The sequence below is a fragment of the Mycotypha africana genome (assembly GCF_025528875.1).
Source record: "Mycotypha africana strain NRRL 2978 chromosome Unknown BDF20scaffold_2, whole genome shotgun sequence".
NCBI classification, from domain to species: domain Eukaryota; kingdom Fungi; phylum Mucoromycota; class Mucoromycetes; order Mucorales; family Mycotyphaceae; genus Mycotypha; species Mycotypha africana.
The window spans coordinates 1,231,802-1,245,250 of record NW_026515726.1 but is presented as its reverse complement, the minus strand read 5'-3'; the positions used below and the strand labels follow the sequence as shown (position 1 = coordinate 1,245,250).

The 13,449-nt window shown below is 38.4% G+C and overlaps 7 protein-coding genes and 1 pseudogene across 8 annotated transcripts; 7 read left to right on the top strand and 1 right to left on the bottom strand.

Annotated features, from left to right (window-relative positions):
• Positions 1-85: 85 nt before the first annotated feature.
• Positions 86-1,547, bottom strand: BDF20DRAFT_815124 (rhomboid family-domain-containing protein; the record flags this gene model as incomplete). Its single annotated transcript, XM_053077050.1, has 3 exons — positions 86-145; positions 221-910; positions 984-1,547. The coding sequence occupies 3 exons, from the start codon at positions 1,545-1,547 to the stop codon at positions 86-88; spliced, it is 1,314 nt and encodes a 437-aa protein (XP_052939078.1).
• A 1,176-nt stretch (positions 1,548-2,723) lies between these two features.
• Positions 2,724-3,042, top strand: BDF20DRAFT_851816 (uncharacterized protein). Its single transcript, XM_053080039.1, has one exon. The coding sequence runs from the start codon at positions 2,738-2,740 to the stop codon at positions 2,915-2,917; it is 180 nt and encodes a 59-aa protein (XP_052939077.1). The 5' UTR covers positions 2,724-2,737; the 3' UTR covers positions 2,918-3,042.
• Positions 3,043-4,136: 1,094 nt separating this feature from the next.
• BDF20DRAFT_t35 lies at positions 4,137-4,211 on the top strand (annotated as a pseudogene). The gene has a single exon. The product of its transcript is annotated as a tRNA-OTHER (tRNA).
• Positions 4,212-5,313: 1,102 nt separating this feature from the next.
• BDF20DRAFT_832617 (uncharacterized protein) lies at positions 5,314-6,864 on the top strand (the record flags this gene model as incomplete). The annotated part of the gene is made up of 2 exons (XM_053078560.1): positions 5,314-5,677; positions 5,747-6,864. The coding sequence occupies 2 exons, from the start codon at positions 5,314-5,316 to the stop codon at positions 6,862-6,864; spliced, it is 1,482 nt and encodes a 493-aa protein (XP_052939076.1).
• Positions 6,865-6,972: 108 nt separating this feature from the next.
• On the top strand, positions 6,973-8,055 carry BDF20DRAFT_815624 (uncharacterized protein; the record flags this gene model as incomplete). Its single annotated transcript, XM_053077099.1, has 4 exons — positions 6,973-7,303; positions 7,381-7,434; positions 7,583-7,713; positions 7,852-8,055. 4 exons carry the CDS (start codon positions 6,973-6,975, stop codon positions 8,053-8,055), a joined length of 720 nt encoding a protein of 239 aa, XP_052939075.1.
• Positions 8,056-8,324: 269 nt separating this feature from the next.
• Positions 8,325-9,052, top strand: BDF20DRAFT_285471 (uncharacterized protein). The gene is made up of 2 exons (XM_053075086.1): positions 8,325-8,926; positions 9,011-9,052. The coding sequence occupies exon 1, from the start codon at positions 8,392-8,394 to the stop codon at positions 8,851-8,853; it is 462 nt and encodes a 153-aa protein (XP_052939074.1). The 5' UTR covers positions 8,325-8,391; the 3' UTR covers positions 8,854-8,926; positions 9,011-9,052.
• Positions 8,998-10,898, top strand: BDF20DRAFT_284846 (uncharacterized protein). The gene has a single exon (XM_053075084.1). The coding sequence runs from the start codon at positions 9,167-9,169 to the stop codon at positions 10,736-10,738; it is 1,572 nt and encodes a 523-aa protein (XP_052939073.1). The 5' UTR covers positions 8,998-9,166; the 3' UTR covers positions 10,739-10,898.
• Positions 10,899-10,969: 71 nt separating this feature from the next.
• On the top strand, positions 10,970-11,714 carry BDF20DRAFT_998290 (cytochrome b5-like heme/steroid binding domain-containing protein; the record flags this gene model as incomplete). Its single annotated transcript, XM_053085453.1, has 4 exons — positions 10,970-11,033; positions 11,138-11,301; positions 11,375-11,552; positions 11,629-11,714. The coding sequence occupies 4 exons, from the start codon at positions 10,970-10,972 to the stop codon at positions 11,712-11,714; spliced, it is 492 nt and encodes a 163-aa protein (XP_052939072.1).
• Positions 11,715-13,449: the final 1,735 nt, after the last annotated feature.

Here is a 13,449-nt window from a genome sequence, read left to right as displayed (position 1 = left end):
ATTGGTATATTGCATAATTGTTACATGGTTATGGTAGTTATATAGTATAGGTGTAAAAATAGTTTCATCTCTCCAAATTCTCACTTCATACATCACACCAGCCATTCACTGGTAGGCAGGATAGATATTTACAATTGGGACAGATCTAGTAGGAAATGAAATGAGAAATGTTTAATAAATCACAGAAATTAAAGTCTTCATTTATATTCTCTGAACTTACCTTGCTGGGATCCTCGGCAGAATAGAATTGCTTTAGGGATACTGTGAATAATACGATAATAACAACTAAAGCTATGATTCGCATCATCCAAGTAAAGACCATTACTCTCCTTGTAGCCATAGGACGCATAGGCGCAATCAGCATACCCATAAATATACCAACTGCAAACCCACCAACATGTGCAAAATTATCCAAACCAGGCAATAATCCCAATACCAATGATATAATGGTAGATATTAGTAAGCCCATCAAATCTCTTATAGGATGCGGCAAAAACTTCCAATTGACGAGCACATCAATAAACATGTAACCAATTAAACCAAACAAGGCTCCCGAACAGCCTGTAGACGCTGTCAAGTTCTGCGAAAGCATTGCCGATAAAATAAAGCCGTAGATTCCAGCGCAAGCATACAATACAAAATATCGAACTGTACCCAGTGCTCTTTCTAAATCCACTCCCAACCGTAAATGCGTCAACATATTGAGTAAAAAGTGAATAACGCCTGCATGCATAATGATCGGCAATACGAATCGAAAGCTCTGTCCGGTTTGCTCGTTGAATCCACATAGTTCCTCTAACGTGCAGACGTCCTGAGCGGTTCGGTAACAGTTTCCAATTGTAGTGTTGCTCGGTAGGCTTGGAACACTTCGTATACATGGCGTAAATCGAGCACCTGTATTTACCAGTACCTAATTGTTGATAAGTATTTTTATTTTAAGCGAGGTGGATAAAAGAATGATGTTGCCATATTTATTCTAATACCTGAAAACTTGGTCCGATCATAGGGTTAAAGGGGTTTTGTTCAATGACTCCGCCTGTTAGTTGATGATATCGTACGAATTCGTATATGAGCATGGCTACCATCACTGTAGCCGATACGTAGCTGAAAATTGGGACTCTAACAGGTCCAATAAGAAAGCTTGTAATGGGATTTCGTTGTTTCTCCCCGCCATATCTTCTGTTGAATGCTCGATCGTCGTCTTCCTTTACCCAATTTGTACCTATACGTTCGTTTCCTTGAAATCGATGTGGTGGTGATGTTTGTTCCGGAGCATAATGGTAATTCTGGCTATAATCGTATCCAGCATGGAAGGGATGTTGAACACTTAACGATTGATGCGGATGTCCCGGTGTTGAAGGAGTAGAATTTTGGAAATATTGTTGACGAGATTGTAATGGTGAGGCAGTGTATCTTTCATTTAGCGGTATCTGTGCTTCATTTTCAGCTGTTTTGTAATAATAATTTGCATGATGGTAATTGTCTTGACTTTGTCTATTGTTGAAGTTGTGAGCTGGAAGCGGTGGAGGAGTTGAAGAGTAGGTCATCTAATCAATTTTAATCCAAATATTTCACCTAACAATCTACTAAAGACCTTATATGTAAAGACAACAAATTATTATTGTTACTAGCACACTCGTAAAAGGAACAAAGATTTGCAATTTAAAATAAAACCAGCGCCAAGATCCGTCCCGTGTCCTGAAATAGAAAAGACTTCTTCAAGTATTACATTTCCATTTATATAATTGTTTGCAAAACTGCGACACCCCCTTTAAGTAACCTTATTGTTCTCTAGGAAACCCAATCATTTATACGGTTCTGCAGGGAACACTTTAATCTAAAAAGTACAAAAGCCTAAAGTGCCTCTCATTTTCTAAGGAAAACCAGTTACTTATACGGTTTCGCAGTGGTTTTTAAAGACATTTGGAAGTTTTCATTTGTAGAAAGAGATCTTATTGTAAAAAATCTTATTTCTTTTTTTCAGTTTTAAAAAAGATCTATGGACATGAGATAGGCAGATTCGATTGTAAGGTACATGAAAAACTCCTTTAAGAGTGCTATACCTAATCGGAGATAGGGACGGCTCTAACGGAGTTCAAAACACTTTATTTGATGAGGGTCAGTAAACATTTTTTAAACGATGGGGATACTACGTCTAAATATACGAGACGCACTGAACATGTAAGCAGCACACAAATCTTATTAGCAATAGACACAGAGTTGAGGTTTAAAAGACTTTATTTAAGGTCCTTCCAGCAAAGAGGATCAATGAATTAATCTACGCGTAAAACGGATCCCAAACGAGTTCTTCCGCTTGTAGATAATGGTTGTTGTACTTTGACTTTCTTCCACACTTTCTACTTCATTTTGTTAGCTATTACTTATCAATGTACAAAGCCACAATCTCGCTAAAAATTAATCGGTGGCAGGATTGAGGCAAATGGCCAGAGAATAATACCGACAGAATGGTTTCTTCTAAATGCAGAAAGAAGAAAAAGACGAAGTGAGAGAATTAAACAAAGTTATTGCAAATAAAGATAGGAAAGGTTTTCAAATGACGAGCACATTATCCACTATCTGCAGAAAATATTGATAGAATACATGTTTTCCACAGTAATTCCGTAAAGATCAAGTGGAGGCCTGATCCTTCCAGTGTAGGCGACGCTAGAAAGATCCCTCATATTGTTTGGTAGTGGCATTTTCGGGAAATCTGCTGCGCTCATCAAAGGCCACAAAAATGATGTTATTGGAGTTCTTTGATTTACTCGCTATAACTATTGATGAATACCTAACCTCTCGAATATGCAACAATTACAGTTACGACACTGTTGAAGCATTGAAGGCTCTTCTCGGCCAAAGTATCCTTGCGTGCAAAACCTGCTCGGTACTTTGGAGCCGGTGTGTCAACACTGCTTAAGGGTTCAACAACTACTTGGGGCGTTAACTACATTCCAAATTATCAAATTTTTGGTATATACTGGTTTTTGCTGGACATACGCTCGATGGTCGTACGTTGGAATCATATGAGAACTGGATATCAACCTCTTCTTTAAACATTGAGTATTGAGATCATAGTCAAAACCAAGACCATAATCAACACCATATGCGATTCTTGGGGGTTTTATTTGTGCTGATATGATCGTTTGGGGGAGGGGCATTAAAGATAGAACTTGCATTATGAATAGAAACAATGTATAAATTGCAGAGAGCATTGTAGGTGTACTTCGTTTGACGACATCTTCAAAAGAAGATGCATATATAAAGTTGTTGGTACAATACTGAAAAAGTGTTATGTCGAAATCAGAATAAGAAAATGCAACTGAATAACATCACGTTTGATTAATATATAGGTATTCACATAGCGTCACATCTTCTTCAGCCTGGTCAGTTAGTTGAATAGCGCCAATATCAGTCAGAATTTTGTAACCGAATTTCAGTTCAAAAGTATCCCACGATAATTTGTAGGCATAGGTACTCGTTAAGAAGAGACTACTTACATAAGAATAGGGAGGCTTGTATCGTTGACTGTTTGGACGTCGCGTGACAAGAAGAAAATTTTCTTATAAAAAGCCCCCATGTTTTCTCTTTGGAGGTCTCTTTTCTTCTCTTCTTTTTTCATACATTAACGGCCTTCGTTTACTTATATCCTCTGTAACGCTTGCTCCTCGGCTTTGGTGGCAGTCTACTACAAACTCTGTTCTTTATTCCCATTGATCTTGTTCTTAATTGACACCGGCAGACCATAGGACAGTTTCACTGGGCCTTGTAAATCCCTCTGTCGCTAGTGTTGGGGTTGAGCGGTCATCTGTCGTGTTCTGGGATCCTAACACTGAAGGACGGCGGTAGATTGTTTGTTATTGCCTTCACACCTTCCCCTTTTTATGTTTCCCCTTATATGCCACTTGGTTATCAAGAGTTGTTTTGTCTGTCTGAAGCTTTAATCATAATCGCGAAGCGCTTGGCGAGGGGAGCAAACCGAACACCTGCTTTTTTGGCAGAGTACTTTTTATGACCTAGCTTAGGACTTCAACTTTTATAATCCAAGCCTCTCCACGTTCCATAGTTTTCTTTCTTTTGAGCAAGTGTTACATTTTTTAAGGATTATGAGGAAACCTCAGGCCAAGATTCCCATATTTGCTTATCTAGTTTAAATGGTTAAAACAAGAGTAATTATTTTTACTCTTATTCAGGTTCGAGTCCTGGGATAAGCTAACTCAATGCTATCATTTACATATTCCTTTTTGTCATGGTCTTATTTCTGCTACTGTTTTCAAATGTTTTCACGTGAAAATAACTGTTTTTGTGTGTTTGCGTGGGAGAGGGAAGGGGTTGTTGTTTTATGTTTAACTTGAAAATAATACTTTACTTCTAACTTAATCGCGATGCCGTATTAAAATTTTGATGGGCTTATTCCTTGTTGCTTGACCTTCAACAGCAGCGCTATTCTTTAGGTAAAGACATTATAAATGAAACATATTATGGTTGAGAATGACCCCCTTTTCCACTGACTGTTCAAACAAACACTGCTTAACGATAATCAAAAAAGTCAGTATAAGGAGCATCATTTAAATTTTGAAAACGAATACTTGATATTGTTGAAGAAAATTGGTATTTAGCTGTAACTGGTATTATTGTGTGTACCTCCATTATCTTCAGCTTATGCTTATCGAAAACCTGTGTGTCAAAATCATAATGGTCATCCAAATGCCGATAGAGATGATGTTCTATCTGTTTCTTTTCAGAAAGGCTTTTGACCAAAAAACACCCTTCTTCCTTGAAACTCATCGGATGATATCCTGTTGCATACATATTTTTTGAAATCAGGTGTGAAATTTTGAGTGCTTAGGAATACCCAGGGTTAAGTATTGTTCCTGACGTTGGTTGCTGCTTTTATGCGATTTTAAAAGACCCCGCATGCTTAACCGTCGGGATGACCTACTAACCCGCATCGACCGCTTAACAGCATCCTACTAATCGCCAGCACGAAACTGGTCCGATTTCTACAGGTAGACCCTAAGTTCAGAAAATTGTACTGGCGGCTCGTAATTTTGCTACGGAATTCTAAACACCAAAATCTTCCCTAGTCTGTAGTGTAATATTTTTACCCGTCTCCACCACGAGTAAAAAACACTGTAGAGTTTATAAACAACAGCACAAGTTTAAAAACTTTACACAGGCATTTCGGAGTACAGAAAAAAAAAAGGATTGCATGAAAGGTAGGAAAAATATATGAGGAGAAAAGCACTCTTTGCGCCTTTTGTGACAATTAGAGGCTTTTTTTTTCTTCGAAGTTGAATATTTTTTGATACTATAATGAGCAGTGGTGATGTGAATAGAACAGAACAAGAAAAAGAGTTGGAAGATTTTAGAAATGCTTGGAAGAAAGAAGTTCAGCAAAAACAGCATCCATTGCAATCGTCGCAGCCAGCGTTGGAGCAGCAACAGCAATCACTTCGCAGACAAAGTGTAGTTATCGATGGAAAAAGGCGGCATTCCATTAGACAGCCTCTACATTCATTAAATAGAGCTGATACAGAGGAAAAAAGTGTTCAAGAGTTGATTGACGCTACCGAAGCACTTGCAACACAAGAATCTGGAGACGTCAAGCAGCCTGTGACAGCAATGGACCATTATGTGATAGCTGTTGATAACGAACGACAGGGAAAACTAGGCAAAGGTAATGAAAATAGAGAATGTTGGGGTCAAAAGAAGACAGAGAATGAGCTCCTAAAATACTTTAAATAAGCATTGGATAGTTATCGCCGAGCCTTTAAATTGGATCCTAATATCGATTTTAAATACAAAAAACATTTTCAGAACAATATATTACCAGCTATTCAACAGAGCGATAAAGAAAATGTGCCTATCAAAGAACACGACGAGTTTAAGCATTTTGTACCTATTGGTAGAGAATACACGCCGCCCAAAAATGTAGATAGAAAAGACATAGAAAAGGATACATTATCCGATCTAATAGAACAGTTCCTGCATAGTGAAGAGAGCTTAGAGTATATACCGAAAGTAGACTATAAACCAGTGCATATTGCGAAATTACCTAGTGAGATTTTACTTTACATATTGAAATACTTGGTTCTGCATTCTGTCTCAACCATACCGTATTTTGCCCTTGTGTGCAAAAAGTTCTTTCTACTTACCCGTGATCCTTCCATTTGGCAGTATGGCTGTGTACAACTGTTTAAACGTCCCGACATGTCTTTAGAACAATCCAAGAAAGTACAGACAGAACATGTTTATCGACAATTTGCAGGCAATTGGTTAAAGATGTTCATCGATCGGCCGCGCATCAGGTTTGATGGCGTGTATATATCCACTTGTCATTATATTCGACCAGGTACATCGGATACATCATGGAGCAATCAGCCAATACATTTTGTCACCTATTATCGATATCTAAGATTTTTCCCGGATGGAACAATTTTGAAGCATGTCAACACGGAAGAGCCGAAGCATGTTGTGAAGCTACTACAGAGAGGATTTCGAACAAAACAAGTGTTTCGTGGTCGATATGAACAAAAGAGTGATGAAAACATAGCGATACAAATGAAGGATTCAACTTTGCCACAAGAAATGTTCTATCTAAAGCTGAAAATCAAAACAACCCATAGAGGAAAACATAATAAGCTGGTTTGGAATAAGTACTATAGTATCTCAACGTATGGCATGGAAGACAACAACACATTTGAAGACATTGATGACGTTGATGAAGATGAGAGATATAAGTATCACGAATATGATTTGAAATTGCTGAAACCTTACTTTTTCAGTCCTGTGAAAAGCTACAAAGTTGAATATTCGCATCAAGCTACAGATTCGTTCGATGATGATGAGTTTATCTATTTTTGAAGCACAATAAATTCAAAGCCATTTAAACTTTTTTCCTATATTTTTTCCGATTCTTTCTCCCCCACATTTGTTTTATTTGTTTCTTTATCCGGTTCATACACAGAAAAGATGACGACGAACCTGCTTAATAATAATTTACCTCACTTACCTGAAAGTGCAAATACAACGCTTTTGAAAGATGCATTTTATCAACACGTGCAAGCTACTGTGCAACTGACAAAAGTAGCTTTGGCACTGGAATGGACGGTGTTTACTCGGTTTACAGTGGGAGTGGTAGTAGCCACTTTCTTGTCTATTGTGTATTTGATGTTTACTCTTCGACACACTCGTAGACCACTTGTGATTTGGGAGAAGTTGAATAAGCCCATCATCAAGCTGTTCCGACCGAGATTATTTGCTTTTCTATTAGGCGGCATGAATCCATATACAACATCCATTGGTAAAGTTCGTCCGTATTTGTCCTAGCAGAAAAATATGAAATTGTATTCAATGACAAGTGAGTTTCTGTTTTTATAGATATGACTATCACAACGTTATCCAAAGGATTTTGCACAGGATTTATGCGGGTAAGTTTTCTAATGTTTCATTAAATTCGAGGCTCACGTAAAAACCTGTCTGAAAAAAATTATTCTAGGACAGACAAGTCAATCGAAATCCGTTTAAAAGGTTTGTTTACTAATAAAGGGCTATTGTCAGAAATCAGGTGGATACTCATTAGTTTATAACTGCCATTTTAGCCTTCATGCTACAGCACTTGCTACATTTGCCGAATCTGTGGGTGAATTGGCTTTATTGAGCAGCTTAAAGGACGATATATCAGATACAGATTTGGTCTCATTGAAAATTGATGTAAGTTCATATGATTTTTTTTTTTTTTTTTTTTTTTTATTTGGTTCAGATCAAATAAAGTGAGACGGGTCTGTTTTCATAAGGAAAATGCAAAGATCAAACATGAAATACTCAACTTTTTCTTTTCTTTGGCGCCAGTTCAAAAAGAAAGCAAGAGGATTGATCGCAGCTTCCACCGAGTTCTGCTTACCTGAACAAGGAGATCAAGACAGTGAGAATTCACCTTCAAAGCTAAAAATGAATGTGGTCCTGAAAGACCGAACGCTAGAGACAGTAGCGGTAGCTCACCTTATTTGGCACATCGCGCACCACAGTAGTCATTATCACAAATCAGAACAGTAAACTGATGGCAGGAACGTGTGTATAAAAAAAAGTGCTACGGGAGTAGGGAAAAAAAAAGGGTTTCAGAAACAACAGCATTCTTTTTTTTTTGTTGGCCTAAGCAAGATTGCCATCAGACGTGTGGGTGTTGCAAAAAGTCCCAAAAAAAAATTCATGAAAAGAAAACCACCCAAAAATGCCAATTTATGTTAACAGAAAAGGCTGTTCTTTTGGCTACAGACAATAAATAAAGTCATTTTCGGTTTCTTGCCTTCTTTCTTTCTTTATTCTTAGCTATTTTATTCAACGTGTTTTTGCTTGTATTTTGCTGATTTCCACGTCATCTTTGATGTTGTTATGGCCGAATTTAACCCTTTTCAAATCAAACGAATAACATCTGATGTAAAGATAGAAGAGAACAACAATCTATCTGAAAAAGAACCACAGCAAAAGTATCAGTATCAGTTGCCGCCACCAACTCCTACATCTCCTTCCTTACCTCCTTTGATCTCTACCACTATTTCTGTTGGCCGACAGCAACAGCAACAGCAACCTAACGCGTCACAGACTGCTTCTTTACTTACGCCATCCTCACCTGCGGGCCAGCAAACGCAATTTCCTACACCCACGCCTACTTCTGTGACAGAGTCCGTCACAGCCCAACCTCATCCACCACCTACCTCACATCCCATTATTGCTCCTCAGCAGAAAAATCAAACAAAAACCACCATGCTGCAAAATAAACCCGAGCTGATAGATATGAAAATTCGAAAGGTAGAAGACGCGAAATTGATAAGCGCTCTTCACGACATTTTCTAACCATGCTTTGCTCTTTATTATCTCTTTCTAGAATGCTTGTGTTGTATGCAGTATTTGTTTCACTTGCGCAAAAGTAAGTTTGATATCTATCCTCTTTTTTTCCGGGCGGAAACCGCTGACCTTTTTCTTTTGTTCCTTCTTTCCCCTTCTCCAAAAGTTCTATGGTATTGATTGTCAATGTCCTGAAGTTCAACCGAGAAGAGGCAAAAACCTGCCCGAAGGCGGGCTCGACTCTAGAGCTAAAAAGCTACACCGTGAAGACCGTCAGGACTACGAGTTCTCTATTCAATGGATCAGTGAAAATGCTCATCCTATGTACCGCAACAAACACAATGAAGTGGTTGGCTTACGAGATCTCTCGGAGGTTTCCCTCTGTAAGGCACATTCTAGTACGCTGTATAGAGCAAAAAAGAGGCACGAAAGGAATAAGGAAGAAGATATCCATCATACGAGCGCTGATAGCAATAATGAATTTGCGTCAACGGAAGTAACGGCGACCATAGTGCAACCACAAACACCAGTTTCTCCTGCAGACAGTTGTCCTCAACATACGAATATGGAGGAGGACAGCAGCGTATCAGCTGTCAAAGCAACTCTACCGCGTATGGGTAATCACTTACCACATCAGCCACTGTCCACATCAAGTGAATATTCTTTAATGAGAATGATACCATCAACGTTTCAGTCTTCCGATACGAATACAATTATGGGTGACATGAACACGAGCTTGAGCCACAAACGTAAAAGAGCGGCTTACCAACATCATCGTACACAATCACCGAATAAGATAAACACAAGTTTTATAGTACAAGCTCAACATCACAATCAGCCAAAACTCTCCCCTCATCAGTCAACATCTATTTACAATGGGGATAGGCACCCCTCTAACGCCTTGACACGTAATCATTTATTTATAAAAAAGCCGCAGCCACACCACAACAATACCTCTACTCCTAATTCTACTATGAACGCTACTGATAACAATATTACCCCGCCTGTACATACCATACCTTCTCAGCAGTATTTATTAGACCGTTTTTCTTCCTCTCAGTTACCTCCGTTGCAAACATCCCATCATTTCAGCGATAAGAACAATAATAAGATCACAGCAACAACATCGGCCAAGTCATCGGAACAAATACATCAACCTGTACCTATCCAACCTCATTATTCACTGGTACAGCCATATCCCACTGCTAATGCTACTTCCTGTGTTAGTAGCATGAGTCACACTCTACCCTCACCATCCATGATACCTCCATCTTCCATTTCTATCATGCAGCATCCTCAACTGTCTTCTTCACCCTATTCATTTAGTGGCACTGCAGCAAACAATAGCAAGCATAGCCAAGTTCATTCCCAACAGCACGAAAGCGAAGATGTTATCGCAACAAGTCCAAAAAGCCATGACAGTACGAGCAGTGTCAACAATGTTTCTATGGGTCCCACGATCAATAGACCGAATAGTAGCCATAGTAAGTCAAGCAAGCACGAAGAGGACAATGATAGGCTGATAATTGAGACAGTCTCGCTCAGACCTAGCTTGCCACCTCATCCAAACCCCACAAGCCCTTACACTGCAGCAGTGGGATCAGCAGCAACGGCAGCTACTACAGATGATAACAATTACAATGCTCGGTATTATTTTCGTAATCTAGCCATCACAGATAACTTTACATTCCGTGATTTGTTGGCTGAAGTCGATATCCAAGGCTCACCTCCCCCACCGGGAAAACGTATTGTGATATCCGATCTTTCGTCAGAAAGAATCTATCCCTTAGATCGACCTATTCGTGATGTTATCACAAAACCCACTTCTACTCATATTGAACTATGCTTGGGACTTGTTGACAAACCATCTATTGATTGGAGTGCCTATTCTTAATGCCCAACTGCACAGTGTCTGCTTCCATAAGAAGCGCTACTACTATTATTATCACTACTGCTACTACTACTATTACCACTAATAATAATGCTGATGATAATTCTTAAGAAAGTAAGAATCTGCTATTGTCCCTGTCAGTGTATTTGTGCGAAACGAAAAAAAAAAAAGTTTTTTCTTTTCCTTTACTTTTCCATTTACTTTTTTGTTGTATCACTACAACAGTAAGCTATCATGGTGACTCTTGCTGACGATGAAGATACAAACCCACCAAAACTCAATCTTACAAACCCACAAAGTAATTGTTTTATCCCAACATGTTGATTTTGACAGCGTTATACCACAATAGACCTTTGAGAACAATTATTCCTGAGATTCCATAAATAACATTTTGATTGATAGATCAAACAACACTTGATGTTCCTATATTCCCAGCTCGTGATGGCCCTCAACGATTAGTAGCAGCGGCAACAAAACAACCAAAAAATCGACAAAAAGTTAGATTAGAGCCAGGTCATTCACCACTAGACTGGGCCAAGTTATGCTCCTCAGGGAAAGATCTCAGAGTAAGCAAAGAAGCATCATGAAACGAACTTTGATAATGATATTGATATCAAAACTGATATTCTTTCAATCTAGGGAGTAACGCAACTAAGCAGATATACATTAGACGATCTAAAAAAACATAAAACAGAAGACGATGCTTGGACAGCCATTCACGGAAAAGTTTACAATATCACACCTTATTTAAAATTTCATCCTGGTGGAGTAAGAGATTTGATGCGTTGTGCAGGCAGGGATGGCACGAAGCTATTCAGTAAAGTATTGATTTACCTGATGACTTTTAACGAAACATCATGTTAAAAGTTTTTGCCTTTTCGCTTCTTTTACAGTGCTGACACATTCATGGGTAAACGTCGATTTCCTCTTGGAAAAATGTTTGGTAGGGTTTTTAGTTCCTTCTTCTGTTGATGGATAATAAAGAGTTCAATTCAATGAAGGAAACACCAAAAGCCCGAATGACGTAGTGTAACCATGGTACCCATTGGAACGTTGGATGTTGATCATGGGATCACCGTAGCATGTATTTAGAATACTTTTATCCTAATATTTCTTTTCTTTCCTCTTCAACCTCTTTCTCGAGATAACGATATCTACTGCCAGCAATTCACTAATTGTGAAGAAAATGTCGGGAAAAAGTACCCCAACTTTTTGGAATCCTAGAGTCGACCCAGACAGTGTCAAACCAGCATCGACACTTACATTTTCTAGACCAAGGTAAACTTTTGAGAAAAGAACATAAACATCAAAATGAAACAATTCAAATGAAGCCCAGAAAGTCAAAAAAACAAAAATCAAGGAAAGTGTTCAGCCAAATAACGCGTACCGTCATAATTTTTTTCTAAATAAATAAAAAGGAAGGACGATTTCTCAAGTGTAGCTTGGGACAAACGAAGTGATTTTTGGTCACAGAAAGAACCCATGACTGAATTCTATTACTATAGAACCCAAAGTGGAGGCGCTGAAGATAAAGAGAAAGGGAAATAGGATCCTGCTTCATGTATATTCAATTGTCAACGCGACAGTTATCGTTTACCTATTCGCTCATTTGCGTTACAATAAACACGTGTATATCATATCAACAAATGCCAAGCAGGAGAAAGCCCAAAGGAATAGTTATACGCATCAAACAGGCAATGTACAAGCTGCCTGCTGGCCTGTTCACAGTGCAGAGCCTACGTTTGTCTTTTCAAGCGTTAAGCTTCTGGGAGAGTACATGCTTTTTTTTTGTTATGATTAGTGCGGAGACAATGAGAACCCAACAGAAAACCATACATTATGATAACACCGTCGTTTAGAAATGGTTGTGCCATTTTCAATGAAAAAAGAAGGCAGATAAACTAGGAAAATTTGCAAATAACCCTCAGAGCGGTGCCAATTATAGAAAGGAGCTAGAGTCAAATGGCTCACTAAACTTTTATCTGTGCTTGACCTGTCAATTTTATGATTACTATTCTGTCTGTTCTTATGCTAATTAGCATTGCTGTGCTTACATTTTATCGCATGTTAAGTTTTGGACAATCGATAATTCCTCCCTCAGAAAATGCCTTGATAAAGAAGGCCGATTCTTAACGGAGCACTGTTTTTATCGAGAAACATGGTTTTTTTTTGGTTTTTTTAGAATATCCGCACTGTTCTAGACAATGACTGAAAAGTCAAAAGGCTTTGATATGCCACGGTATTTCATGCATGGAAGATATTTTCAAACTCATCAGTCATCGCTTTCGTCAATACTGTATGGAAAGTAAGTGAGCTGCTGAAGGTCCTTCACTTTACGACATACGGAAAAATTATTTTTTCTTGCTTTCGTGCAGGATAATCTCCAAAAACCGTACGTCAAGTTTATCTGCAGTTTGTGCCTATTATCCTTGAGGGCCTTTTGCACTGTCAATCTAACCCCAAAATAAAAATGCTCTTGCAGACAAAAGCATCTACTTCTGATTCAAACGCAGACAACACACAGAAAACACTGATGCTAGCTGATGAAAAATGAAGCACTTTTTTGTTCACAACAAAGCACTATGATATTGCTTAGTTTTTCATTTATTGTTGGTTTCAAAAAGATATATAGATATTCTAATTGCTGAAAAGTAAAAAGAAAAAGACAAATTTACAATCAATTAACTTAGTGTTCCATCTAAGTACGTAAAAGC

Coding starts and splice junctions, on each gene's coding strand:
- BDF20DRAFT_284846 (XM_053075084.1), top strand. CDS start 9,167: ATGTACCGCAACAAACACAATGAAGTGGTTGGCTTACGAGATCTCTCG.
- BDF20DRAFT_851816 (XM_053080039.1), top strand. CDS start 2,738: ATGATGTTATTGGAGTTCTTTGATTTACTCGCTATAACTATTGATGAA.
- BDF20DRAFT_285471 (XM_053075086.1), top strand. CDS start 8,392: ATGGCCGAATTTAACCCTTTTCAAATCAAACGAATAACATCTGATGTA.